This window comes from Perca flavescens, chromosome 12 (genome assembly GCF_004354835.1).
Source record: "Perca flavescens isolate YP-PL-M2 chromosome 12, PFLA_1.0, whole genome shotgun sequence".
NCBI classification, from domain to species: Eukaryota; Metazoa; Chordata; class Actinopteri; order Perciformes; family Percidae; genus Perca; species Perca flavescens.
Window position 1 is genome coordinate 16,506,239 of NC_041342.1, and position 25,250 is coordinate 16,531,488.

The 25,250-nt window shown below is 34.9% G+C and overlaps 3 protein-coding genes across 7 annotated transcripts; 1 reads left to right on the forward strand and 2 right to left on the reverse strand.

Annotated features, from left to right (window-relative positions):
* Window positions 1–7,299: 7,299 nt before the first annotated feature.
* Window positions 7,300–15,062, reverse strand: guk1a (guanylate kinase 1a). 4 transcript variants are annotated; one of them, XM_028593742.1, is made up of 8 exons: window positions 14,448–14,727; window positions 13,808–13,911; window positions 10,143–10,256; window positions 9,682–9,723; window positions 9,351–9,586; window positions 8,778–8,862; window positions 8,682–8,693; window positions 7,300–8,318 (listed from the first exon to the last, which is right to left on the reverse strand). In XM_028593742.1, exons 2-8 carry the CDS (start codon window positions 13,839–13,841, stop codon window positions 8,179–8,181), a joined length of 663 nt encoding a protein of 220 aa, XP_028449543.1. In that variant the 5' UTR covers window positions 13,842–13,911; window positions 14,448–14,727; the 3' UTR covers window positions 7,300–8,178. The 4 variants fall into 4 exon arrangements, with proteins under 4 accessions (XP_028449543.1, XP_028449541.1, XP_028449544.1 ...); XM_028593743.1 differs by having other exon boundaries at window positions 8,190–8,318; window positions 8,608–8,693; window positions 14,448–14,725; XM_028593740.1 differs by lacking the exons at window positions 13,808–13,911; window positions 14,448–14,727 and adding an exon at window positions 14,790–15,062.
* On the forward strand, window positions 13,990–18,637 carry c12h1orf35 (chromosome 12 C1orf35 homolog). The gene is made up of 8 exons (XM_028593739.1): window positions 13,990–14,641; window positions 15,525–15,675; window positions 15,769–15,814; window positions 15,928–16,007; window positions 16,553–16,625; window positions 16,854–16,933; window positions 17,049–17,159; window positions 17,861–18,637. Exons 1-8 carry the CDS (start codon window positions 14,545–14,547, stop codon window positions 18,114–18,116), a joined length of 894 nt encoding a protein of 297 aa, XP_028449540.1. The 5' UTR covers window positions 13,990–14,544; the 3' UTR covers window positions 18,117–18,637.
* Window positions 18,638–20,114: 1,477 nt separating this feature from the next.
* On the reverse strand, window positions 20,115–23,577 carry arf1 (ADP-ribosylation factor 1). Of its 2 annotated transcripts, none has more exons than XM_028593157.1 (5): window positions 23,451–23,577; window positions 22,279–22,457; window positions 22,046–22,156; window positions 21,751–21,875; window positions 20,115–21,630 (listed from the first exon to the last, which is right to left on the reverse strand). In XM_028593157.1, the coding sequence occupies exons 2-5, from the start codon at window positions 22,418–22,420 to the stop codon at window positions 21,472–21,474; spliced, it is 537 nt and encodes a 178-aa protein (XP_028448958.1). In that variant the 5' UTR covers window positions 22,421–22,457; window positions 23,451–23,577; the 3' UTR covers window positions 20,115–21,471. The 2 variants fall into 2 exon arrangements, with proteins under 2 accessions (XP_028448958.1, XP_028448957.1); XM_028593156.1 differs by having other exon boundaries at window positions 23,457–23,574.
* Between the last annotated feature and the right edge of the window lie 1,673 nt (window positions 23,578–25,250).

The window sequence follows — 25,250 nt, forward strand, 5'->3', positions numbered from 1 at the left end:
TTTTTCGACATACTATACTGTAACTTTTTTATCACATTTTTTGACATACTAAATTATGACTTTTTATCACCTTTTCCAACATGCTATACTAAGACTTTTTTATAACTTTTTTAACATACATGCTATGACTTTTTAATCACTTTTTTTTGACATACTATACTAAGACATTTTATCACCTTTTCAACATGCTATACTATGACCTTTTTCGACATACTGTACTATAACTTTTTTCAACATACATGCTATGACTTTTTAATCACTTTTTTCGACATACTATACTATGACTTCTTTTATGACTTTTTTCGACATACTATACTATGACCTTTTTCGACATACTGTACTATAACTTTTTTCAACATGTATGCTATGACTTTTGAATCACATTTTTCGACATACTATACTATGAGCTTTTTCGACATACTGTACCAAAACAATTTTTCGACATACTATACTATGACTTCTTTTATGACTTTTTTCAACATGCTATACTATGACCTTTTTATCACATTTTTCGACACACTATATTATGACTTTTTATCACCTTTTTCAACATGCTATACTATGACCTTTTTCAATGTACTGTACTATCACTTTTTCATCACTTTTTTCAACATGCTATATGACTATTTTATCACTTTTGTTCAACTTACTATACTATGACTTTTTTATAACTTTTTTAACATACATGCTATGACTTTTTAATCACTTTTTTTGACTTACTGTACTAAGACATTTTATCACCTTTTCAACATGCTATACTATGACCTTTTTCGACATACTGTACTATAACTTTTTTCAACATACATGCTATGACTTTTTATTCACTTTTTTCAACATACTATACTATGACTTCTTTTATGACTTTTTTCGACATGACCTTTTTCAACATACTGTACTATAACTTTTTTCAACATACATGCTATGACTTTTTAATCACATTTTTCAACATACTATATTATGATGTTTTATGACTTTTTTCGACATACTATACTATGACTATTTTATCACTTTTTCCCCGACTTATTATACTATGACTTTTTGTCATACTATACTATGACTTTTTTCAACATACTATACTATGACTATTTTATCACTTTTTCCCGACTTATTATACTATGACTTTCTGTCATACTATACTATGACTTTTTTGAAATACTATACTATGACTTTTTAATCACTTTTTTTGACATACTGTTACTACTGTAACTTTTTTATCACATTTTTCGACATACTATATTATGACTTTTTATCACCTTTTTCAACATGCTATACTATGACCTTTTTCAATGTACTGTACTATCACTTTTTTCAACATGCTATATGACTATTTTATCACTTTTGTTCGACTTACTATACTATGACTTTTTTATAACTTTTTTAACATACATGCTATGACTTTTGAATCTTTTTTCGACATACTATACTATGACTGTTTTATCACCTTTTTCAACATGCTATACTATGACCTTTTTCGACATACTATACTGTAACTTTTTTATCAAATTTTTTTGACATACTATACTAAGACATTTTATCACCTTTTCAACATGCTATACTATGACCTTTTTTGACATACTATACTATAACTTTTTTCGACATACTATACTATGACTTATTTTTATCACTTTCTTTCGACATACTATACTATGACTTTTTTCGACATACTAAATTATGACTTTTTATCACCTTTTCCAACATGCTATACTAAGACTTTTTTATAACTTTTTTAACATACATGCTATGACTTTTTAATCACTTTTTTTGAAATACTATACTAAGACATTTTATCACCTTTTCAACATGCTATACTATGACCTTTTTCGACATACTGTACTATAACTTTTTTCAACATACATGCTATGACTTTTTAATCACTTTTTTCGACATACTATACTATGACTTCTTTTATGACTTTTTTCGACATACTATACTATGACCTTTTTCGACATACTGTACTATAACTTTTTTCAACATACATGCTATGACTTTTGAATCACATTTTTCGACATATTATACTATGAGCTTTTTCGACATACTGTACTATAACTTTTTTCAACATGCATGCTATGACTTTTGAATCACATTTTTTGACATACTATACTATGACTTCTTTTATGACTTTTTTCAACATGCTATACTATGACCTTTTTATCACATTTTTCGACATACTATATTATGACTTTTTATCACCTTTTTCAACATGCTATACTATGACCTTTTTCAATGTACTGTACTATCACTTTTTCATCACTTTTTTCAACATGCTATATGACTATTTTATCACTTTTGTTCAACTTACTATACTATGACTTTTTTATAACTTTTTTAACATACATGCTATGTATTTTTAATCACTTTTTTGACATACTATACTAAAACATTTTATCACCTTTTCAACATGCTATACTATGACCTTTTTCGACATACTATACTATAACCTTTTTTGACATACTATACTATGACTTATTTTTATCACTTTCTTTCGACATACTATACTATGACTTTTTTGTCATACTATACTATGACTTTTTTCGACATACTATACTGTGACTTTGTTATCACTTTTTTTGACATTCTATACTGTAACTTTTTTATCACATTTTTTGACATACTAAATTATGACTTTTTATCACCTTTTCCAACATGCTATACTAAGACTTTTTTATAACTTTTTTAACATACATGCTATGACTTTTTAATCACTTTTTTTGACATACTGTACTAAGACATTTTATCACCTTTTCAACATGCTATACTATGACCTTTTTCGACATACTGTACTATAACTTTTTTCAACATACATGCTATGACTTTTTAATCACTTTTTTCGACATACTATACTATGACGTTGTATGACTTTTTTCGACATACTATACTATGACTATTTTATCACTTTTTCCCGACTTATTATACTATGACTTTCTGTCATACTATACTATGACTTTTTTGAAATACTATACTATGACTTTTTAATCACTTTTTTTGACATACTATACTAATACTTTTTTATCACCTTTTACTACATACTATACTATGATTTTTTTTTGACATACAATACAGTGACTTTTTAGACTTACTATACTATGACTTTTTTATGACATTTTTGTGACATACTATACTATGACTTTTTTCATGATATACTATACTATGACTGTTTTATCACTCTATTGACATACTTTACTATGACTTTTTTAATCACCTTTTTCAACATACTATACTATGACCTTTTTTGACATACTATACTGTAACTGTTTTATCAAATCTTTTGACATACTATATTATGACTTTTTTATCACTTTTTTCAACATGCTATACTATGACTATTTTATCACTATGGTTTGACTTACTATACTATGACTTTTTTCGACATACTATACTAAGACTTTTTTATCACTTTTTTCGAAATACTATACTATGACTTTTTTGTCATACCATACTATGACTTTTTTCAACATACTATACTATGACTTTTTATCACCTTTTTTGTCATACTATACTATGACCTTTTTCGACATACTATACTGTAACTTTTTTATCACATTTTTTGACATACTATATTATGACTTTTCATCACTTTTTTCAACATGCTATACTATGTTCTTTTCGACATACTATACTATGACTTTTTTATGACTTTTTTCGACTTACTATACTACGACTTTTTTCAACATACTATACTATGACTTCTTTATCACTTTTTTGAAATACTATACTTTGACTTTTTAATCACTTTTTTCGAAAAACTATACTAATACTTTTTTTTTAATCACCTTTTACTACATACTATACTATGATTTTTTTCGACATACTATACTATGACTTTTTCGACATACTATACAGTGACTTTTTAGACATACTATGCTATGAATTTTTATGGTGTACTATACTATGACATTTTATGAAAAAAAACACTATGACTCTTTGGCGTACTATATTATGACCTTTTCGACATACTAATACTAGTTTGGTTAATACTATGACTTTTTTCGACTTTTTTTATCCATTTTTCGACATGTCCAACTATGACTTTTCTTCACTTTTTTTTGTGACATTTTTATAACTTACTATACAATGACTTTTTTCAACAATACTATGACTTTTTATGACATACTATACTATGAATTTTTTATCACTTTTTGAAATACTATACTATGACTTTTTAATCACTTTTTCCAACATACTACACTAATACTTTTTCATCACCTTTTTCAACATGCTATACTATGACCTTTTTCGACATACTATACTTTAACTTTTTTATCACATTTTTTGACATACTATACTATGACTTTTTTATAACTTTTTTCTATGAGTTTCTTTTTTTTAAATAATTTTTTGGGCATTTGCAGGCCTTTATTTGGATAGGACAGCTTAGACATGAAAGGGAAGAGAGAGTAGGGAATGACCTGCAGCAAAGGGCCGCAGGTCGGAATTGAACCCGGCCGCTGCGTCGAGGAGTAAACCTCTATATATGGGCGCCTGCTCTACCAGGTGAGCTACCTAGGGGCCCACCATACTATGAGTTTCTTATCACTTTTTTCGACATCAATACTATGACTTTTCTATCACTTTTTTTGACATACTATACTAAGACTTTTTTATCACTTTCTTTCGACTTACTATACTATGACTTTTTTCAACATAGTATACTATGACTTTAAATCACTTATTGAAATACTATACTATGACTTTTTATCACCTTTTTTGTCATACTATACTATGACTTTTTTATCACCTTTTTCAACATGCTTATACTATGACCTTTTTTGACGTACTATACTGTAACTTTTTTATCACATTTTTTTACATGCTATATTATGACTTTTTCGACATACTATACAGTGACTTTTTAGACATACTATACTATGAATTTTTTATGAAATTTTTGTGACATACTATAATTTGACATTTTGTGACAATTTTACAACATACTTTGACTTTTTATGACATACTATACCATGACTTTTTATGACTTTTTTCGACATGCTATATTATGGCCTTTCATCACTTTTTTGACATACTACAGTGTGACTTTTTTATGAAATTTTTGTGACATAATATACTATGACTTTTTTATGACTTTTAATGGCATACTATGCTATGACTTTTTATGACACACTATACTATAAATTTTTATGAAATTTTTTTAACTATAATTTGACATTTTGTGACATTTCTACAACATACTATAACTTTTTATGACATACTATACTATGACTTTTTATGAAATAGTATACCATGACTTTTTATGACTTTTTTATCAGTTATTTCGACATGTTATACTATGGCCTTTCATCACTTTTTATGACAAACTATACTATAAATTGCATGACATTTTTGTGACATACTATACTATGACTTTTTACAACATACTACACTTTGACCTTTTATTACATTAAGACATGCTATACTTTCATTTTTAATATAATTTTTTCACGACTTACTAACCTATGACGTTATTAACCATCACTGTACTTTGACACTTTTTCTGACATTTGTATGACATACTGTACTATGACTTGTTAGTGACATTTTGATGGCACACTATACTATGACTTTTTCATGACATTTTTATGTCATACTATACTATGACTTTTTTTTTTTAGTATTTATTTTGTAAGTAAACCGCGCATGCGCCTGGTCTGAAGTATGTGTGAGGTGCGCACATTCTCACCACACATTCTCCCTTTATAAATATCAGTTTATGCGTGGAAAATGGCATATGTATCACTTGGGGGCGTTGGTAACTGAACCTATGGAGCATTCTATGATGGGTATTTGTTAAGAGGGAGCATCTACATCACGAAAACCAAATTCTGGTTATATAAGTACATGTAGTGACATTTTTGACATCCAATTCATTTAATTGCACCAAAACATATATATCAAATACATTGACAAAGAATCAATATATAGTAGCCTAATAGTGAGTTCAAGTGTGTGTTAAAGGGAACAGGATTGTGTTTCTAGCTCTCGTTTCACAGATATTACTCTTTGTAATAAACATTGCATTAGTAACTCAATTCATTCTCTTGTGCTTTGTTCCCACACTGTTAATCGGAATTATGTTGCATTTATACATTGTTTTTTTTGTTTTCTACTGTCCTTTTTACTGTGAACAGCGTGATTTTTTGTTTAGTAAGATAAAAGCAGAGATTGATTTGGTAAATACGGATGATGCTCAAAGACTGAGATGGCTGTTCACATGTGTAACCTATAAATCAGCCAGTTATCTTGAGAAAGCCTGGGAGAAAAGGAAAAAAGCTCTTTATTGAGATGATCTGTAGATGAGGATTTGTTGTTTGTATATACTGTGTGTATACATATATATATATATATATATATATATATATATGTATATATATATATATATATATATATATATATATATATATATATATATATATATATATATATATATGTATATATATATATATATATATGTATATATATATATATATATATATATATATATATATATATATATATATATATATATATATATATATATATATATATATATATATATATATATATATATATATATATATATATATATATATATATATATATATATATATATATATATATATATATATATATATGTGTATGTATATATTTTTATTCATGTATTTCTCCGAATGATTTGTATATGCGTTTGTGGTGTCTTGCAATCCCATGTGGGATGGGCCAAAATGTTTGGTATGACACAGAAATAAATTAAACTAACTATACAGTGATCCAAGGAGAGGACAGTTTAGTTGTGCTATTTTACAATTAGTAAATTAAAGTTTGTGTGTCGCTGATGTAACCACTTAAAACTAGAAGTGGTCTGAAAATGTATGGAAAGGGGTCTTAAGGTATTGGGGCAGTGGAGGCCTAAAGGTTAAACTATGAGGTCGTCGGTTCAATCCCCCAGACCGACAGGATGAAAATCTGGGTGGGGAAGTGAAAGAGCAGCGCTTGTCCCTCCCTGATTACCACCACTGAGGTGCCCTTGAGCAAGGCCCTTAACCCCAACCGCTCCAGTGGAGCTGCTCAGTGGCCAGCAGATCAGACTGTGGTTGTAGTCGGCAGCTTCGAGGTATGAATGTGTAACTGTGTGACCTGTGACAGGTCGTCGTTATAAATGAGAAATTGTTCTCAATCTACTTACCTGGATAAATAAAGGTTAAATTAAATTACATGTAACTTCAGGATTCCTTGATATACCTTGGTCATAAATATTCGTTCAGTAAACAACAGGAGATTTGCGTGATTAATTCTTAACTATATAAAAAAAAAAAAAGAAACATGCCATTAGATTTTTCTCAAATTTAAAAACCAATCCTTAAGTCAAAACAGTACATGGAATGCCATTTCACTGTACAGGGGAAGCTGCAAAATAACAGTTACACAATATAAAAGTTTTCATAAATTTACAATTGTAAGAAAAATTATTCTGTTATAGACCCCCCAAAATAAAAGCTATATTCTATGACATTAGATGTGCTATTGTTTTTGTTATGTAACATTTTCTACCAAATGCGATCCTTTTAGAGCACAACAGTAAAAATGGTTATCCAGCAAACCAAACTATAATGGAGTCATGTGGCAATTTACACAAAATCTGCCAAAGAAAACATTTACCAACACTGAAACAGTTTTATTATTTCAACAGTGAAATTAAGTTGCTTGTACCCCTTGCAATTAAACAGTCGCAAAGTTTTTTTCTCCAGAAATCAGTTGTATTGTAAGTTTTAGATGGGGTTCCCCCATGAACTATCTATCTCTGTAAATATATTTCCCAATCAACACAATATGACTGGTGGCACAAAGAACAGCATAATTCGCTGCCACACCCATGAAAGACAGGTTTATCCACATGATAAAATGAGTTATGTTTCGCCCTATTTGTGTTAGTCCTGGTTGGTGCGCGGACAAAGCTGCAAGCATTATATATATGTGTTCAGTAAACCCTGCTAACAGAACATCCTGCATATCATTCCATTTACATATCAAGTGAGCACTATTGGAGTAGCCTAAAGTGAAAATAAAAATATGGAAAGCGCTTCTTATCAGTAAAAAAAAAAAAAGGGTTATACTTTACAGTGTGGTAGTATTTTGTTAATAACTACCACTATACACCATATAAAACCAAAACATGTTTGTGTATCCATTAAGGATATTTGCTGAGCTTCACAATCCACCATCTGAGGGAATGTTCACGACTGGAATAAAGGTCTGTGGTATTGTGAGGAGTGGCTGGAAGAGACTTGAAGGTATCAGGCTTTGGTCTCCTACGAAGACATGTTGACTTTCTTGACCATACTGATTTCCTAAAGAAGGAAAAACATTTTTTTAAATGCTCATAATACAGATTGCTGATGATGGTCAAGAAATTAAGACAAATCTACAATGACCTAACAAATTTAAAGCAAGACTACATAGAGCAAATAAACATGTTTGATCCATTCCTTATACTTTTGCCCTTTTGATTTTTGCTTTTGGAAAGGTATTAAAATCTTTGTTGATGCTCAACTCAATTAAATAATTAATCATTAAAACAGTTTTAATGTGTGTTGATGATTATTTAATCAAGGACTGAGTTCTGCAATAGTAACTCACCTCAGAAAGAACATATTTTAACTGCTCATAGGCATTCTCCAAGTTATCATTCATAATTAGGACATCAAACATACCGGGTTCTTTACCTAGAAGGAAATATAATTAGGTTCAGAGTCGCGTTTTTAACATTTATGTGGTTACATTTTTGCAAACAAACTATAAATACTTACTAAACTCCATTTCCATCTGAGCTGCATGTAAACGCTTCCGGAGGCTCTCCTCTGACTCGGTTTTTCTGTCTCGCAAACGTTTTTCCTAAAATAATACAGAAGGCATTCAGAATTATTCACAGAGCACCCAAAACCTGTATGACCAGAGGCCTGTACTACGAAGCAGGATTTGGGGTTAGTGAGGTAACCCCAAAGGATTAATCCTGTGTTTTCCGTTTTACCGTGGTAACTTATGCTAAATAGCTGCCCTGTTTCTTAGTCCAGAAAAAAACAATCAACCCGTATAAAGCAGTGCCTACTGACCAATCATATATATATATATATATATATATATATATAGTTGATAACCACAGTTGTGTGATTGCTTAGCGTGATAGCTGATGATAGGATTAGCGAAGCCAGATAACGAAAAGCTATACTGGATATATTGAACTAGCTTCGTAGTACAGGCCTCAGGTAACTGTGGTACAAAAATAAACTCAAGGTCACATCGAAGGACCCCCCCCACCACCCTCTGGTAGGGAAACAGGAACCTCTATTGATTCAACGAAATACATTTCCTTCTATGCTTACCAGGACTGCCATGGATGGCGGCTGGATAGATATGTAGATGGGATTGAGGTCTGTCCTTTTGATGTTTCTCACACCCTGCATGTCAATGTCAAGTATGCAGATGAGGTTCTTGGCCTGGACAGCTTGCACGGCAGCTTTACTCGTCCCGTACATGTTCCCCGAAAACTCGGCATTCTCAATGAAGTCGCCGTTGTCAATCGCTGTCTGCATCACCTCCCGTGTGACATAATGGTAATCTGAAACCCCAAAAAAGGAGACATGCTACCATTATACTGACTCCTAAAAATGTGATTGACTGTGACAGTGGTCATGAAAGCACAACATGTTGTACCTTTGCCATTCTCTTCTCCAGGTCGAGGATTTCTTGTTGTATCTGAGGGTTGAGAGGACAGTTACAGTATGTCATAGTACTGTACTTTATTTGAACCTTAAAATTAAACAATAATCGATGAATCCATTAGTTGAGCGACAGGAAATGTGTCAGAGCTGCAACTAAGGTTATTTTCATATTTTCATCAATTAATCATTTGGTCCATACATTGTTAAACAATGGTTTACAAATTTAAGAAAATAATGGGCAGATTAATCAATAATGAAAACAATCATTAGTTGCAGCCCTATTTGTATTTGCTTTTATGCGTGGCATTAACTAACATTATACACCTGTATACATCCACATCATAGAAAACCTGGATGACCTACAGGACTGACTATATTGATCAATGACAAGCCTTAGAACTTGTGAGAATGAAAATGAATGTTAAATGTTTTGGCATAGAGTGGCACACTTACGGGAGACGCTGAAGCCAAAGACACCATCGTATTCTTTCATGAGCTTCTTCAGCAGAGTGCTCTTCCCTGCCCCGGACGGGCCGCTAAACACCACAGGCCTGGGTCCAGCCATAGCTATAAGAGAGGTGGAGAGGAGAGTTCAATATAGGAAATTAGTGGGTGATGCTGGAGGGATGACACATATCCACTGGAATCCTATGGCATGAGTCATGTATGTGCACAAACATATGGCTTTAAAAAGATTTTACAACATTACAGCAGGCCCAACCTGCTCTGGTGAGATACATGTGATAAAATTATACGCCAGTGGTTCTTACAGGTGAACCAAATGATGAGACCAAAACATCTCCCAAAAAAGCAAAGGCAATCAATAGGTTGGAAAGCCGTGAGGTTACCATGGTGCAAAAACAATTACTCACTAATTGGAGAACCCTACTCTGCTTGGGATGGCAGGACAAAAACAGAAGAGCTAAGACATACAAGGAGCTAAGGAGGAAAAATGCTTTTAAAACTCTTTAAAACTCCCTTTAACTAAATTACGCAGAAATCCAATCACTGACAAACCTATAAATGTTACTTGTACTTTACATCTTTGCAAAATAGCTACTTCAACATCATACCTTCTCTACACTATATATACACTATACACTATATACTATATATTCTACACAACTTTTCTTTCATTAACAACATTTCTTAGGCAAGCTACTCAAGTAAAGAATAAAGTAATCGTCTGTAGCGTTCCTCCTACCTTTCGTCAATACACACAGAGCCGAAGCAGACCGCAAATTCAAGTGATTGTGTGTGTGATTGTGTGTAAGTAGATTAGGGAGTAGAGTAGAGAGGGAGGAGAGAAAAAGGGAGGGCAGTGCCATTACACACTAGATTTTGTTATGTATTGAGATAAATTTAAAAATGTTGAGTAGATTTATCCAGAATGATCTGATATTAAAGTAAAGACCTGTATGCGTGTTTTATTTCTAGTCCAAAAGCTGAGACAACCCTCAATTCTCCATAGTAATATTAAGTGTTTGTAGTTTTAAGAAGCGAAGAAAACAATGCAGTATAACTGGTTCTCAGTAAAAACTGGGAGCACCTTCCAGATATTTGCAACAGGAAACCAGCTATAGTTGAGCAATTGAGCTACTAAAACACAGTGAAAAGCTAATATTAATCATTAGCTTTTGGTAATAGGCCTACTACATCAATGTCAGGTATCAGACAGATTGGTAATTGGTCTGAAAATACAGTATTCCATATGACATGCACCAAAGTACAAAGGAGAAAGAAAAAAAAAAAAAAATATATATATAGCCTTATCAATCTTTAAAAACAAAAGTAAAAGTGTGCTGGATTTAAAATAAGAAAATGCTGTGGAATCACAGCATTACAAGCCTTCTTCTTTCCAAGCAAACCAGATGAAGGCGAGGTTGTCTGTGCAGGTGCAAATGACAAGAGTAATTCTCCATTGCCTCTTGAATGCTTCCCGTAAACAGCACCATGTCTAATTAAAGGTGCAGTAGTTCCTCAACATTTTCCTATCCTGAAGTGGGTATCACACCCTACCCTCCACCACACAAGTTATCCATAAATCTAAATCTATGTCATTATTGATTGGTCCGATTAATGGTGGAACCTCGTCCCTTTTTTGTCTGACTAAAATCAGGTCCAAAAGCCAAAGATATTTAACCTAAACAGCAGCTAATACTCACATTTGAGAAGCTGCAACCAGAGAATGTCAAGTATTTTTGCTTCATAAATTACCTTAACAGTTGACAGATAATTAAGTTGCTCATTAATTTCTGTCGATCAACAAATTGTTTCAGCTCTAAAACAATACAGGAAGGATGCTGTATGCCTCTGATTGGCATATAGTGCTAATTCTTTACTAAAACTACTGTGATCATTAGAAGAAACAAAACAATTATTTAATATGCCTCATGAGTTTGCTTGTTAATAGATGTATTGCCAAGATTAAAAGATGGAAAATTGATTCATGAACTAAATCAATCAATTCTGATACAAGACTAAATATTAGATAAGTAAAGTTAATATTTACTGGTAACAAAGAGTTTTGCTCTTTATTTACTAATACTTCCTTTAATTGTATCATCAACTGCCAGTCAAACTAAAAATATGCTATTTTAATTAATCAGAGAAATAGTGAGCATTTATCATAGGGTCTGACATTTTACAGACAGACTTTTTTAAATGAATGTATTGACAAAGCTTCTGAAACTTGCAGCTCCATATAATCCAAAATCCACCATGTGTATTTGACAGAGCTGCGTGACAGGAAATGAGCGACATGAGAGTTTACAATCAGCAGGGGCTGACACTTATTAGAAGCTGCACGTTGCTTGACTTTAACCATGTGCACTAAACCCCATGCGATTGATATTTGCCTGAAGCAAAATTTAAATCACGTGAAATCTTCAGGTCTCAGTAGTCTGCTAGGTGTTCAGTATGAGCGATGAAACAAGAAGTTGATAAATCAATAAATCAATCAACAAATACCAGCAACTACTTCTCAAGCAAATATGTTAAACATTTAATGGTTCCAGCTTATTAAATCTGATAACTGGGTTATATGTTGTTTTATATGAGAATATATTGATTATATTTAGTTTGAAATGTTAGTTGGGCAAAATAAGCAATTTGAATATGTCAACTCGGGCTCTGGGAAACTGTTATCAAATTGTTTTTTAAAAACAATTGACAGACTCAGTGATGAAAATAATGTTTTGTTGCAGCCCTAGAAAGTACAACCTACATTATGTGTTTTGACATGTATGTTGTACTTTCTAGGGCTGGAACAAAACATTATTTGTGTTAGTTTAGTTTACCCAGAGGAGTTTAAGTAGGCTGTGTTTAACCATTCATGGTCCTTATTCAGTCTAATGCTGTGATCTCTTCATTCTAATTTTTTTCATCCAAATATAGCATATAGTAACTGCCAAGTAGCTCTTTCATGTTCTATTATTGCAGAGTGATTGTCACAAGTGCTAGACTTTATTACTTATTTTACAAATAAAAACGACTCAGGCATTGCAAAGTGCACTTTGACTCACTGCTATAAAAGCAATTAACTGTTGTGATTTGCATGAAAATGCTGAATTCATGTTTTTAGGGTGGTAAATGCACACTAGAAAAGCATTCCATGAAGAAAATGTGCTTGAGTGATTTGTGCATTGATGCTGATGGGTAGGAGTTTTGATAACTTTATAATCATATGTAAACTAATTGAGCTAAAAAAGGTATTGATTGAGATTAAGATGCAGGAGTGAATAGGGGGGTCCTTAAAACAGCTCAGCATTAAGCATTAACTACAACTACATAACACATACACATAATAAACTGAGATACCAACATGGATTGTTTTTAAAACTCATGGTTTAACAGGTATCACTGATGGCTCACATCTACAAGGACTATTAGCCTATTATTAGTAGTAGTATTATAATAATTAGAATACTAATTAAGGACGATATTTAAACGACGATTAAACTACAGGTAACGTCAGTGAACACACAACAACCATCTTCTTCCCGTGCAACAACACAGCATAAACAATCCGACTTCTCACTGAATGGAATGAATGGCAGCATTAGCTACAGTGATAATGGCAGACAATACATAAAAGAGACAGATATTCTCCTTCCTACCTGAAAATAGCCTGGAAAAATATCTCATGTACATCGGGAGTTACTTTAGTCCAAGATTTTGGGTCAGGCTCCGGATTTTCTGCCTCCTCTCCTCTGAGTATTTGCTGTTTAAGCCCATAGACAGTATGTTTAAGCCATTAATGAAAATTGTGCTGAGCACGTCATCATTGCGGGCCAAAACATCGAAACGTTACGTTCGCGAGCGTCGGGAAATACGCGCGACAACAAAACACAAATCTACATCAAGACAAAAAAGTGGAGTTTATTATTTATCAATAGCCAAAGAGAATAGACGATAAAAAGGCAACCAATATTATATATTACAGCTACAGTTTCTACCTTAACCGGGAGAAACATATGCGCACTCTTAGTGTAGCTTTGTTTTTAGGTTCTTATTATACATCCATGTTTTCAGGTCGCAAAGTAAAGTTAGTTATATAGCATAGCCTAGCTTCAGTTAACGCGGTTTAATCCAACGATTCATCTTGCGCTCTGCAGCTCTTTGGAGGAAATAACTGACCACATTAGTTACCGGATCAGTTTCAAGGGTCAACGTAAACACAACCACTAGGAAACGCGTTGTTTCGATCAACACTGGGAAGATCAACTTAACGCAAAACTACCCGGATGAAGGCCTTACCAATCGTGCTGCTCTTGTGCTAATGTGGCTAAAGTCAGCTGGTTGAGCTAACGGTAGACCGCTTCTTCTCTAAAGTCATCAAAGCAACCGACAAAAAATGTTTGGTTCATCGAGATCCGGAGGGGTCAGAGGAGGTCAGGACCAGTTCAACTGGGATGACGTGAAAGTCGATAAACACAGAGAAAATTATCTCGGTAAGTCTTAAAAAACTGGCAGCCAAGTCCGCTATCACCGCTCACACCGCTAGCGTTTGCTAACTTGCTACCAACAGAGCAAGTCTTCTAAAATCCTAGTTAAACTACACACCATGGCTTTGGTACTCAACGTGCTGCATTTCCATACCTTTTGTTTTGGCGTCCCTCATAACACGGTGCTCGGTAGTCCTGTTTTCTACTTTATAATCAGCAGGTCCTAGTTTTTGTCGCTCCCTCTCCTCTGAGCACGCACACGTAGCCACTCTGCTATCTGAGCAAACACACGGCTGCCAACATGTCAGCATGCCAAACAAAAAGACCCACCACCGCTGTGACATAAAAGGATGAAATAGAATACAGTGTTGTTAAGCAAATGGCCTTCTTTTTGGAACATGAACTGACGTAAACACATGAATGCTAAAAAAATGCTCATGCCACAACAAATGACAATGCCTTTTCAACAGCAGAGCTTTTAAAAGTATAGTAAAATTGACAGGTGATTTTGGAGAGTCCCAAAATGTGTATTCTCCAAAGCGAAATATCATTGCCAAGGTTTTTCTTCATTAACGTGTTAGCTACATCAAAGGAAAAAATCAGCCCCAAAACAGAATAATTTGTGCTATTCCAGTTTGGATAGTGAAGTCAGTAGCTACAAACACCAACATCAGTGCAAAGGTGCACTGATTAGTCAGTTAATCAACCTACAACCAAAAGATTACAGACTGTTTTGACAATCGATTAATACTTTTTTTTTTTTTTTTTTTTTTTTTTAAAAAAAAAACAAAAACAGCATAAGGAGGGGCTGTTCAAAACTGAGCTGTAAAATACAGAAGAAATGAAGCATCTTTCTCAACTACTCTCAATTCTCCTGCCTTGTTTCCAGGGAACTCTTTAATGGCACCAGTAGGACGATGGCAAAAAGGCAAAGATCTGTCATGGTATGCTAGAGACAAAAAGGATGGCACACCTTTGTCCAAAGAGGAGGAACTTGCTGCTGTTAAGGCTGCAGAGCATGAGGCACTGATGGCTGCCCTGTACGTACAACTTCCTATAAAAGAAATGGTTGAAAAATGCAAGTGTGGGTTAAGAAATATATAATTAATTTATCTTTTCCATTCTGCATCTAGAGGGCACAAGAATATGAAGAGGCAACCGACTGGCCTGACCAAAGAGGTATGCCATTTAGTTTGGTACTGCTTTCACTCAAAAGCTTTTTTAAATTTGTAAAGAACTTGCATTTATTTAAAATGGTTGAATGATTTAAATGTTTACATTTTTGATACCAGGACCTTGCAGATGTTTGCAGGAGGGAAGATGATGGCGAAGAGAGAAATGTGGACCGTGTTTCAGGCTTGGGAAGTTCCAGGTGATTTTCTTATTTCTTAAAAACATTGTCAACTTTTGGGGATATAACAACCTATTATACAAAGCAACTAAATAAAACAAATCAGCAATTTTAAAAGGGCAGTATGTGAAAATAAAATAACCCTGTACTGAATATACATATAATTTACACAAGAATATGCAGAAATCATGGAAAGTTCCAATCATGGAAAGTTTCCACCTCGAAAATGTCAGAAGAAAGAATTCCTGAGCATTTAAAATCATAACTTTAAATACCCTCTTCATATGTAAACACAGCATTTCAGAAATTAAAACATCCACCACTTTTGTGAGTTTCAGTTCATTAAAGTCCTGCTTTTTACATTAGTAAGATCTTTCTTTCTATCTTGAAAATTGTTTGTTTTGGAGCAAACAGCATATTGGTAGGAAAATTACATTACATCTCACTATGTTCTATTTTTGTCTGTTAAAACTTATTAAACTGTTCCCAGTGATGGCAGGAGAGCCTTTTATCTTAATGCACTGTGATTGTAAAGTGTTTGTTATTAAATATGTTTTCATCTACAGTGCAGGGTCAAGAAAAATGGTGCTATCCCAAAAGGAAAAGGAGGCAGCTAAAATAGGCTTGCCTGTTTTTACGGTAAGTTCTTCTCAATGAATATTGTCACTGAACGTTTTAAGATGAAGACTCAGTAAGATGCAGACGTTTATAATGTAAGTGCAAATCATAAAATAGAAAAATAAATAGGCCTTTTGAATATATTGTGCATGTAGTGAAGAGACTTTAACAGTTTAGAGTAAGGACAGTTACTTTCATTGGATTTACAACTTGATGTAAAGATTAAAGAAGTTCTTACTTTCTTTACAGCACCAAAGAACAGAAGGTTGTCCAGAAACCTCAAAAACAAAGACATCTCAGAGTGTAGAAAAAGGGGATATGGAACAACGGTGAGTATGCTATGCATTATATAAGTTACCACCTAAGACCAAAATTGCTGAACACCCATACATTTCAGACACAAAAAAACATAAAACACAATGTGTTGTTGTTTTCTCTCTGTAGGCACGAGAGCAAAAAGAAAAAGAAAGAGAAAAAGAGCAAAAAGAAGGAAAAAAAGAAGAAAAGGGAAAGAAGAGATTCGTCCTCCTCAGGGTCAGATGACAACAGAAAGAGGTTGGTTCATTTATTCATACAGATCTTTGGATCTCTCGCCTGAGAGTGGAAAAAATAACAAGAACATTTATAAAGTATGGCATAAAAAAACCTATGCTCATGGCTCCCATATCATGTATTTGGAAGAACATCTCTCATCTCTTTCGAAATCAAATGTAATTATTATAGGCTTCACAAAGGTTGCATCAATGAGTCAAATTGTATTGTATTTTGTTAAATTATATTGCACATTTGTTTATGTGACTGTGTCCAACTCCTGTTTTGCGGCCAAACTTGCAAATTTACAGACTTGCTATGAAACAAAAGCTTTCGTCTGCCAGCACTAGAGGGCACTAATGCACTGTCCTACACAGGGATCTTGAAGCATTGGCTTTTTAAGTTTGGGGTGCATGTGTCAAAAGACCTTAGATATATCATGTAAATCAGTTGTGTAGGAAAGGGGGGGGGGGCATACCAGATTAAAATACTGTAAATGAATGTGCTGGTGAGAGAGGAATTATAATATAACCTCAACATATGATGGTAGCGTACAGATTTAATTATATAAGTTGTTAAATATACAGACATTTGTCGGTGTGGGTGGTTTCTGTGGATGTCACTATAAAGCTCATCTGGCAGCTACTTTTTCCCCGGCCTCACAACATCTTACCCGATCCTCCACGACCCTATCATTGATTATTTGTTTCCCTTTTACTCTTCAGGCAGAGAAAGGACCACCATCATCATAATCCATCATACTATAGTCAGAGTGGAGCCAGACCCCATGACAGCCATTCAAGGGGGGGAGCAAAGGCCGAGCAACGGCCCTCCTACCCCCATCATCGTCAGCAGCGGCATGACACGGACTCCTCTGATGGGGGGTCTCCTGTGCCCCGTAACCCTGTCAGCCACAAGACGGCTCCTGCTGGTGCCACACAAAGCCACAGGCGACGCCACGACACAGACTCGGACAACTAATGTCCTCCCCATCCCCCCAATTCTAAGACGCATTACCCGAATGCTCTACAGCAGCTTGGCTGGCCCTGAAGACCTCATTTCCCCCGAACAGCCAAACGGACGGTGGATGGAGACAGGTCGATGTGTCTGACTCGCAGGCTTTGGCCTCGTGTTTTAACTTCTTCACCCAATGAGTTGGTCAGCTAGTTATGGGACACTGGTGTATTTTGTGTTATATTGCATTGTGTTTGACAATTATTTTTTTTTGAACACAATTTATGTGATTAAACCAAGTATCTCATTTTCTATATTGTTATATGTTGTGATTTTTATCTCATTAGTGTAGAATACAACGCAACATATTTTGCAAAGCAAACACAATGCTCTTGTATTCCTAATGTCTGGCCCTGGTAGCTGTTACTGTTTGGGCAGTCTTAGAGAATTAACTCGGAACATTGTTGCTGCAAACAGAACAAATATGTATCCTGTGTGTATCCTGACACTGTGTTTACAACCGCTTAAGTAAAAGAATATTAAGGATACAGATTGAGTTATCATTTTTTTTTTTTATACAAACATTTCTATGGTAAGGTATCGTACATCTGGCAGCATTTCTGCAAAGTTGAAACTTTTGAAGGTTGTGTCATCAGGACAGTTAACCTCATCATTACAGAGAAAATATTTTAATATAAGACATGGAGCTGTCTCTTGCTAAATTAAGCCTACGTCTGAAAAGAGTCAAGCAAGTGTTCTTGAAATATTTCCAAGATGCTCCTTGATGCCTTTTTCCGTCCTTGCACATGTCCTCCATCCCACTGTGCCTCTTGCACTACTCAGCAGCTTCAGTCCTTTTCTTTTCTCAATCATGCCAGCGCTCCTTAATCCCTCACCATGTAGGTTCAGCTCCCTGACTAGTGCGATACCATTGGAATGCTCTCCACTGGTAATAATAGAGTGTAGTGTTTGCATTTGCCTTGAATTGGTCTGAAAGAGGGTATTCTGCTGGCTGGCACCTGGGGGGTGCACTAAAAAAGAGCAAGGCATTCATAAAGAAGAGTGCAAAAAACGGCTGGTCCTTTTATATGGCCGAGTACCGTTAGACTGCCACACACAAACCAAGCTGACGGAGCAGCAGGAGAGGAGGCCACACAAAGCAGCCCTATGAGGGACCCAAGACTCCAACTCCCTCCCCTTCCACCACCACCATACTTTCCTGCCATGTTTTATAGGCCTGGCTGCATTAACCATAGCAGCCTAATCAACCTGCAAGAATGCTGTCCTAGATTGCCACCCTACACAGTGTGAAACAGGGTGTGCTCTCCACATTACTACTTTAACCCAACAGTGGGTGGTTTACATTACCTTGGGGTATCTCATTTCTCCCTGGGTCAAAGGGTGACAGCCCCAACAGGTTGCTATGACACCACGTTCTTGGGTTTGTTGTTAAATTTTAGTATTGTTTCGTTAAGTTTATTACTACTTTGTTAGAGCTGCAACTACTGCCTTTTTTATTATCAGTTCACCAATTGTTTTTATTAATCACTGTCAATTAAATGTAAGACAAGTGGGAAAGCTGCCCATCACAAGTGAATTGCTTTTTTTGTCTGACCAACACACCAAAACCTTTTTGTTATAGAAAATTAAATTCCTTTTCAAAAATTGTATTCAACAGAAAACTAACACATACTCATAATAGGACTTTTCCACAGAGGGCATTTTGACTACAGACAAGGAAAAGCACAGGTGTGAATAATGAAATTAATGAAGCTTAATTCCATTTAGCTGCTTTGATTTCAGGTCCTGTTATGCATGCTTGCGTACTGTCACACACTGGAGCACTTGAATATAATGGAGCTGGAGACAGAATATTTGGCATTTTCTGCATTTCACCTCTATATATAAAGTTAGCAAAATTAGGTGTGCATGTTTTAGTAGCAGAGATGCACATTGTCAACATATGGAGAAAAGCTACACCTCGACATTCAGCAGTTTTATTGCATAGAGTAAGAATGAAAATCATTTGCAGAAACAGTTTTTATCCAGTCACTTTAATTACAGTGCTTTTTCCTCACAAAACAAACGCTTTACATTAAAAACAGACAAACTTAAGAGATTAACAGTTTTCAAATATTTAGGTTGATATAAATCAAAGACAAAAATGTTTGATGCACCCTCAAGACATGTTCAGAGCAGTAAAATAACACACGTAGAAAAAAGCTTGAAAATAAAAGGCAACATGTGTTAACCCAAGCACAATGCTGTACTGCAAAGGAAGAAATACTGGCACTACACTAAACATGTAGCTGAAACTGATTTTGTATTAAAATCAAAATGCAATTTCCCAGATTTGATAAATGAATAAAAAAAAAAAAAAAAAAAAAGGCATGACTTGCCAGAGCCTTTAGTGAAGACAGTAGGGCCATTGTAGTGTGCAACTCCTTTTGTTACAATAACCTACCAGTACAGAGTTACAGTATAGGGCTGTTGAAATAAGTACTCAGTGGAGTAATAGTTCCTGTGCAGCCTAATGATGTAAACACCCAGTAAGTTTGCATGTCCCTAAAGACCAACAGACCACATCATGCAATTTAGCTAATAAGTATATTGCAAAGGCAGCACACGATAAACCTGAGACTTAGAAATACAAACACCCAATGCTGACTCGACAGCCTGCCTTTCAAACAACCATGAAACACAGATGTGAGATTGCTGCAGCATTTCTCAATTCAAGTCAACATACTGTATAACAAAGGCTGGTAAATGTTCACAGACAGGAGTTCTCAACTTGGACAAAGTGATGTCAGTACAGAGTACAAATAGTCAATGCCAGTGTTTAAGAACACACTTTTGGGGGGCTGGTACATGAAGTCACTGGTTAAAGTAACCACAGTAGCTGCAAGTAGTGCATCAGTGTTTAATTCAGTTTTTTTTTTTTTTTTTATAATTATAAGCCCCTCATGGATCACTCCCTACAGTACATGTGACCAGATAATGACAAGTCATCAGATTGCATTGAGGTCTTGGGCAAATGTGCTGGTAAATTTGTATTCCTCACCTCCCTTTTCTTATTCAGTGGACACATGGCTGCCCAACAGCCAGAAAGAGAAATAACCACGGTAGGATTTGTAAGAGTGCAATAAGCTGCCCCATTACCAAATATATTTACAATTACATAAAATAAAATAAAACCTGACAGCTTTACAAGAACAGATCATCTCCACCACTGGCCTGTATGTTTGTGACAATAACAGCTGAGGCGTGGGCATCTTCCAGTACATTTTTTAGGAGAGGATAACTCAGTTTAGCAACACCTTAAGAGTAAAGAGCAAGGTCAAAGATTGGGTGGAGTAGATTAGTTGTAGATAGCAGGTGATTATTAATGGTTTTTGAGCTGACTAGACAACCAATCCAGTCCTTCGTAGAGGCCATCCCCGGTGGTGGCACAGGTCGCCTGGATGTACCAGTTTCTGCCGCGTAGGTTGTGAAGATTCAACTTGTCTGTGAGTTCTGCTGCATTCATAGCGTTTGGAAGGTCCTACAATCAATAAACAGTGAGACAACATTAGAAGCCAACCCTGTAAACAGGAGAAACTTGCAGTAAACTGGTTATGATATACACCTGCCTATATCAAAGCTTTTCATAAGTATATCTTACTTGTTTGTTGGCAAACACTAATAGCACGGCATCACGCAACTCGTCCTCTGCCAACATTCTCGAGAGCTCTTCACGAGCCTCCTGACATCGCTCTCTGTCATTGCTGTCTACAACAAAGATGAGACCTGGAACAAGAGCAAATAGGGAACAAATGAGTGTGTGATGATGTATCCTGTATCTTACAAAAATATAAAGCAGTGGACATTTAGTGAATATAAAAAAAAGGACATTACAAAGTGACTTATGTAAAGCAAACAAATGTCAGGCACTAAGGTTTTGACATAACTAAACATACCCTGTGTGTTCTGGAAGTAATGACGCCACAGCGGTCGAATTTTGTCTTGACCACCGACATCCCATACTGTAAAACTGATGTTCTTGTACTCTACTGTCTCTACATTAAAACCTGAATAAAAAAAGACAACAAATAATCACATTAAAACACACACCTAAAGTCCCCATTTAACAGTAATAAGGGCACACATATATTTATATGTAAACATAACTATTTTACAATGTTTAACTTGCCTATTGTGGGAATGGTAGTCACAATCTCTCCAAGTTTTAGCTTGTACAAAATAGTCGTCTTTCCAGCAGCATCCAGACCGACCATGAGGATCCTCATCTCCTTCTTCCACATATTAAAGAGCGATGCAAACATATTCCCCATGGCGGCTGGTGATGGGAACCTACTTTGGCAAAAAAAACTGAGGAAAAACAAATCAAGTGTTGAAATTAGGGCAGCATCGAAGACCATGCCTAATATAATCAAACATTATTTGGAGTAGATCTGAACAATTCGTCAATGAATAATAAAAAAAGTAACCTGCAATACCAAAAAGTATTTTTTAAAGCAAAAAGTAGTTCTTCCGACTACGTTGTGTTGAGCTTTTTAAGCCGTAATGTGGGTAAAAACACGGAAGCTACAAGGAAGATGCGTTGTATTTTATTGCTCAGAGCGTTTAAATAACACATTAAATAATGTTTCGTGTTTATTTCCATTTTAAAGCTTTATATTATTGATTGTGTCCCAGACTTCTTGCTACACTAGTACATTCCCACACCTCTAAAACATTGCTCAGAGTGTTAAACAACTAAATTAAAATTTGATGATTATTTCATTTTTCCGATAGCACATGAATGCAGCATTAGCAACTAGCCGTCATTCCGAACGTTACCGGTAATTAGCTAGCTAGCTATGCTTTCTCCCCAAGTTAGCTACACTAACGTTGTGTTAGAACCCCAGCATTTTCGCAAATACAGACCTAAGGCGGCTAACTGGAGTACTTTGACATTAAGCTTGCAAAGGGGCAATGCCACACTAACATAAACAAACAACGTTAGCTGGCTATGAGACGATGAAAGTATTGTTAGTCGTCCAAGCAGTTCACATTTTCGACAATTTGTTGGAAAACTACTTTTCAGCATGCTACGATCCTCATTTCATTTATTTTCATGTCAAATTAAGATATGTTATCTAGCTAAGAGTTAGAAAATAAGGAAATATCAGGGAAACGTTAGTATATTTAGCTAGTTAGCATCATCGGTAATGTTAGCTTTTAGCAGCCGTCAGTTTTTTTTCTTTCGGTGTCCTTATTATCCTAAAAACCGCGCTCACAAAGACGATTTTGCTTGAAAACGCATGGCTTCTTGTACGACTACATTCAGCGAAAACAGCAAGCTTGATTAAAGTTTTACACACTTACACAGTTGATATGTTTCCTTCCTCAAGGCGTTTCCTTCCTCAGGAAAATGGCGACAATTTGACACGTCAGAGTTTCCGTTCCAGCTAAACTTCCGTGAGCATCAGGCTGGAAGATGTCGCCCCCTGTGGTTGAGGGAAGCATTACACGCACCGCTGACATTGTTCAATGCTGAGGTTGTCAATCTTTTTTTCAGCCAAGGACCCCTTACTCCCTATGGGGTATATAACGGGGCCCCCTCATGTATGTCTCTTGAAATAAATTGACGTAGCATATTATGTATCTTTATATTGGGGGTTAAAAATAAACTGTTAAGGGGTCAAGTGTAATATTATTGGATTTCTTTAAACACACAGCCTAAACCCCAATACGCAATATTGTCATTTAACCTAAATTGTTATATAAATTATATAAGTCTGAAGACATCTAACCTATTGTAAATCAGCAATATACTCTACTTTAAATTGATTTATGGTAACTCCCAATGTTTTGTCACGTGTATTAATTGTCTAGACTAGAGGATGCCTATAAAGAGGGAATCTTTTACTGCCAAAGGAGCATCCTGGTGATGTCTTACTGTGCCGTTTGAATTAAATTAAATCTATAGAGGTATTTGTTTTCAAACTCTGCTACTTCCACTTCCACTCCTTTTGATCCAATGAGGAAAAGTCTAACCACGTTATTGTTGGGCCAGTTGAATTTTAACCAGGGTCAACTATGCCGGCTACCCCCAGCAGAGGGGGCAGCAGGAGGGTAAAAGGGCAGGAGAGAGCAGCAGGAGGGGAAAAGGGTCTAAAGTTGGGGATGGACCACACAGTAAAGGCTCGTAATGCTGTCTCACACTGCAACCATAATTTGTGGTTTTGCCCTGCCAAATGCCTGAGAAATCGCTCTCAGCATATTTTCACAGCAATTGATGTCTTTTTTATGTATGTGGAAGGTGTTTACTGAGTAGCAATTGTTTAGATTTGTCTCACATTTAACTCCGCTTTCAATATCAGCGTTACAATCAGACATAGACATGATTCAAATTCTGATTCACTATAACAAAACCCTCAGTATCTACAAGACCTTCTGTTTTTTATCTTCTTTTTCTTTTGCAGATATTGTTTGAAGATTTGTTCTTAAGGAAATAGTTCCTTAGAACATATTGCCAAAACTAATACTATAAATTGTTTCAATTTTAGAAAACACACAGCTATGTGACAATCTTAAAAAAACATGGACTAAAAACTTTGTCCATGAAACAACGGTTTCATAAAGGGTCAAGTGTCTTCAAGTGAAAACAGAAACTCTGACACGTGCCAGTTTTCTTTAACAAACTATGTGCTTTTCCTTGATATAAGGAAATTCTGCAACCTATGGGTTTATCTAACCTTTTCAAAATCAATTCTAAATTATAAAAAAAACCACATTAAAGTAAAGTTGCATTTCGGAGAACACAGCGATATGTATGTACATAGGTGTTGCGTTTATTGATGTTTCCAATATCGTATTTAGTGAATCAGACATTTACCAAAGTTTGTGCTGTCAAGTTTGGATAGTTACATTTGCATAACAAAGCATTTCACTGCCCATTCAGATTATCTAAAGCAAATCCATTTTCTAAAATAGTGATATCCAATGCATGTCAAGATGTATTATCTATATTTATCATCTTAAAAACATGGTTATGAGATCAAAACCTGTTCTTCACCTGTCACTGTAACTGTTAACCATCTTTACTTTTAATTTTTAACAGTATCAGTTAGACCAATAACCACCACTTAAATTACAGCAAAGAAAACATAAACAACA